This window comes from Galeopterus variegatus, unplaced genomic scaffold (assembly GCF_000696425.1).
Source record: "Galeopterus variegatus unplaced genomic scaffold, G_variegatus-3.0.2 Scaffold4404, whole genome shotgun sequence".
In the NCBI taxonomy this organism is placed as follows: Eukaryota; Metazoa; Chordata; class Mammalia; order Dermoptera; family Cynocephalidae; genus Galeopterus; species Galeopterus variegatus.
In genome coordinates this window covers 98686-102038 of record NW_007730515.1, presented here as the reverse complement: position 1 = coordinate 102038, position 3353 = coordinate 98686, and the positions used below count along the sequence as shown (strand labels likewise).

Here is a 3353-nt window from a genome sequence, read left to right as displayed (position 1 = left end):
GGGGGCTCCGCGGCGCGCGCCCTGCCAGCAGCGGCCTGTGCTCCAGGAGCAAGCCGGGCGAGTAGCCCAGCAACTCCACATTGAGCCGGGATTTGCCGCGTAGCATGGTCCTTTGGGGTGGGCGGTGTCACCGCCGCCCCCTGAGCTCGCACGAGAACTTCTCGTCCCGTCTCGGTCCCCGTCGCCGAGCTTCGGCTGCGAGGCCACCTGAGCAGTTGAGCCCCGAGGAAGGATGACCAGGCAGACGGCTGTGGTGCTAGGCAACTGAGCAGTTTACGACGACGACAACAACACAAAAAAAGCAATGAACGTTATTCCAACAGCCCTTGAGCAAACCCCTCATTAATTACTCCCCGCGGTGGAAGTCCAGCCGTGGGAAACTGGGGGGAGTTAATTTAACACTCACCCGAGTCCATGAAACTACAAAAATCAGAGCTGAAAGAACCCTTGCTGAGAGTGACTGTTCCAGGCCCTGTGCCGGTGACCCCAACTGCCACTTAAAGTTAAAAACATTTTGCAGCTGCTCAGCCGCCAATGAGACAACAGAGACTCAAATAGTAAGGACAGATGGGCCTCCCAGGCCTGTGCAACCCGAGAAAGATATAAACGAAAAGGGTGCGTAAGCCTGGGGTCAGGCTTGACAAAATTAGGTTGCCACTGGCTGCTAATAAGAGGACAGCCCTTACATGGTCAACTCCTGGAAAGGGCCGCTGACCACACATCTATTTTCCGCACCACATGGATTACAAAGACCACATCTGAAATCAGGACTAAACGAGCAGCTTAGAGCGCTGGAAAGGACAGTGGATGGGCAGCAGGAAGCCCGGGTTTTACTTCAAACTAAATAATCCCTCTTTGGGCCTCATCTAGACCCTTGTGTGGATAAGAACCACTTAATGTAAGAACTCGGAGCAGAATTAGGGAGGATGTAGCTCTGGACCAAATAATACAGCCTGCCACCTGTTTTTCTATAGTCTGTGAGCTAAGAATGGTTTTTCCATTTTTACGTGGTAGCAAAAAGAACCTCTCACAACACGTGAAAATTATATGAAATTCAAATTTCAGTGTCCACAAATAATATTTTATTGGAACTCAGCCATGCTCATTCGTTTATGTCATCTACAAAAGCAATGTTCAGTACAGTCATACGTCAATTAACCATGTTCTGAGAAATTCGCTTAACGCAATGTCTTGTGCGGGCATCAGAGTGTAATTACACAAACCTAGATGGTGCAGCCTATTTCACACCTAGGCTGTAAGGTGTAGCCATTATAATCTTGTAGGACCATCGTCGTGTATGTGTTGTCCATCCTTAACTGAAACATTGTTATGTGGCGTCTGACTGTAGTTGTGAAAGACTGTATGGTCCACAAAGCCTAATATTATCTGGCCCTTTACAGGAAAGTTTGCTGCCTTCTGCTCTAGCTAATTACCTCACAATGAGGTCCTTGAACCTCTGTGGATCATTAAACATAGTAATGGGGGTTCTGAGAAAAATTTTCAGTATTTTAAAAAACCTAATGAATTGAGTGTATTTACTTGCTAGAAGGCGTAAATTAAAGCTACTTAAAACATCATCTTTTTTATTTTTGGCACTAATTACATCACATTGATGAGGTAATCTTGGTTATCTCATTAGAAAATATGCAAATTATCACTAAACTATATAAACCATAGTATACTTTGTAGACTGAATCTTTTAAAACAGAATGAACACAATGGGAGGGGTATTTGTTTTGTGACTTCATGTATCCCTAATGCCTAGAATAGGGCCTGGTGTATAGTAGGCACTTGATAAATATTTGTTAAATAAATGAATGTCCACAAGAGGACAAAGAACAAAAGGTTTCTTGGTGGTAAAAGATTAGAACCACTGATGTAGTTGTATTAGTTTGCTGGGGCTGTTGTAACAAAGTACCACAAACTCAGTGGCTTAAACAACGTAAGTTAATCATCTCCCAGTTCTGGAGGCTAGAAGTCTGTGACTAAGGTGTCAGCAGGATTGGTTCCTTTTGAGGGCTGTGATAGAAGGATCTGTTCCAGTCCTCTCTCCTCACTTCTGGTGGATTGCTGACAATATTTGATATTCCTTGGCTTGTAGAAGCATTACCCTGATCTCTACATTTCTCTTCCCCTGTGTCTGTACCTGTGTCCAAATTTCCCCATTTTAAAAGGACACCAGTCATATTGCATTAGGGACCCATCCTACTCCCTATGACCTTATCTTAACTAATTTCATCTGTAACAATGCTATTTCCAAGTAAAGTCACACTTTGAAGTACTGGGAGTTAGGATTTCAGCATATAAATTTGGCAGGGGGGGGACGCAAATTCAACCCATGACAGTAGTCTAAATTCCTCCTTATACAGATGAGGAAACCATGGCCCAGAGAAAGAAAGGGACTTGCTGGAAGTCACACATCAATCTAGTGGGGCCTAGCTGGCGTCCTAAGTCCCAGGCCAGCACTTTTACACTCTCCTATAGCAGCCTGTGTGGCGGTTGTGTGAGACCTCGAATAAGAACCACTCGTAAATGAGATTTGATGTGGGACCAAATGCCCATCTAATCTAATTTACATGTTAGTTTTTGTTTTTTTAATAAACTAAAACTCATGTACCTGTTTTTCTTGCTGACTTATACGCTCTACTGACATTTACTGGGAACTCACGGAAGTAGAGAGAACTTTTAGAAAAAACTCAGAATATGTAACAGAAGGAAAGAATTTAGCCAGCACTTTGCCCCCTCAACAAAGCCCTGAAACCTCCTATCTGCAGCAGTTGCTAAAGAATTACAGGCAAGTGGAGCCAAACAGAGCCATTGCTATGGGAATGAAATGGCATGTCAGGGGGTGTGTCCACTTTGGAGGAAACCATAGCAATGCCTAGGTTATTCCCCTGAGAATCAGAAATGATTCTCAAACTGAAAGAGTTCTGGTATGACACTTTCATTTTAGTTGAGAAAACCAAGAGCTAAAGATGGGAAGTGACTTGCCCCAAACTCCCTGAGTCAGTGCTAGGATTAGAGTATTTATAGTTCCTAATTCTCAATCTAGTGTTTTTTTCCACCACATTGTTGTAAATATCTGTAATATTAACCCAGTGACATGGAAAGTACATATTCAAAGTCAAGTTTTGCAACCCCCCCTGATTAGTTTTACTGACCCACAAAAGCATAGTCCACTGCAGTTCCCTTTTGGGTGGCTGGCTGTGGGGGTTGGATGGAACAGCTATGCTTGAAATACCAACTGGTACTTTCTGAAGCCTATCCCTGCACAGCATGGCGTTTTAAAAACTAAGACATAGGAAAATAGAAATAAGCTCCACCGTCTAAAAAAAAAAAAAAAAAAAACCTTA

The 3353-nt window shown here is 43.5% G+C and overlaps 1 protein-coding gene across 1 annotated transcript in view; it reads right to left on the bottom strand.

Moving 5' to 3' along the window:
* Window positions 1–106, bottom strand: part of VMA21 (VMA21 vacuolar H+-ATPase homolog (S. cerevisiae)) — a 20668-nt gene extending 20562 nt beyond the window's left edge. Inside the window, exon 1 of the mRNA XM_008587496.1 lies at window positions 3–106. Within this exon, the coding sequence (XP_008585718.1) occupies window positions 3–106 (104 nt within the window). The remainder of the gene's footprint in view (window positions 1–2) is intronic.
* Between the last annotated feature and the right edge of the window lie 3247 nt (window positions 107–3353).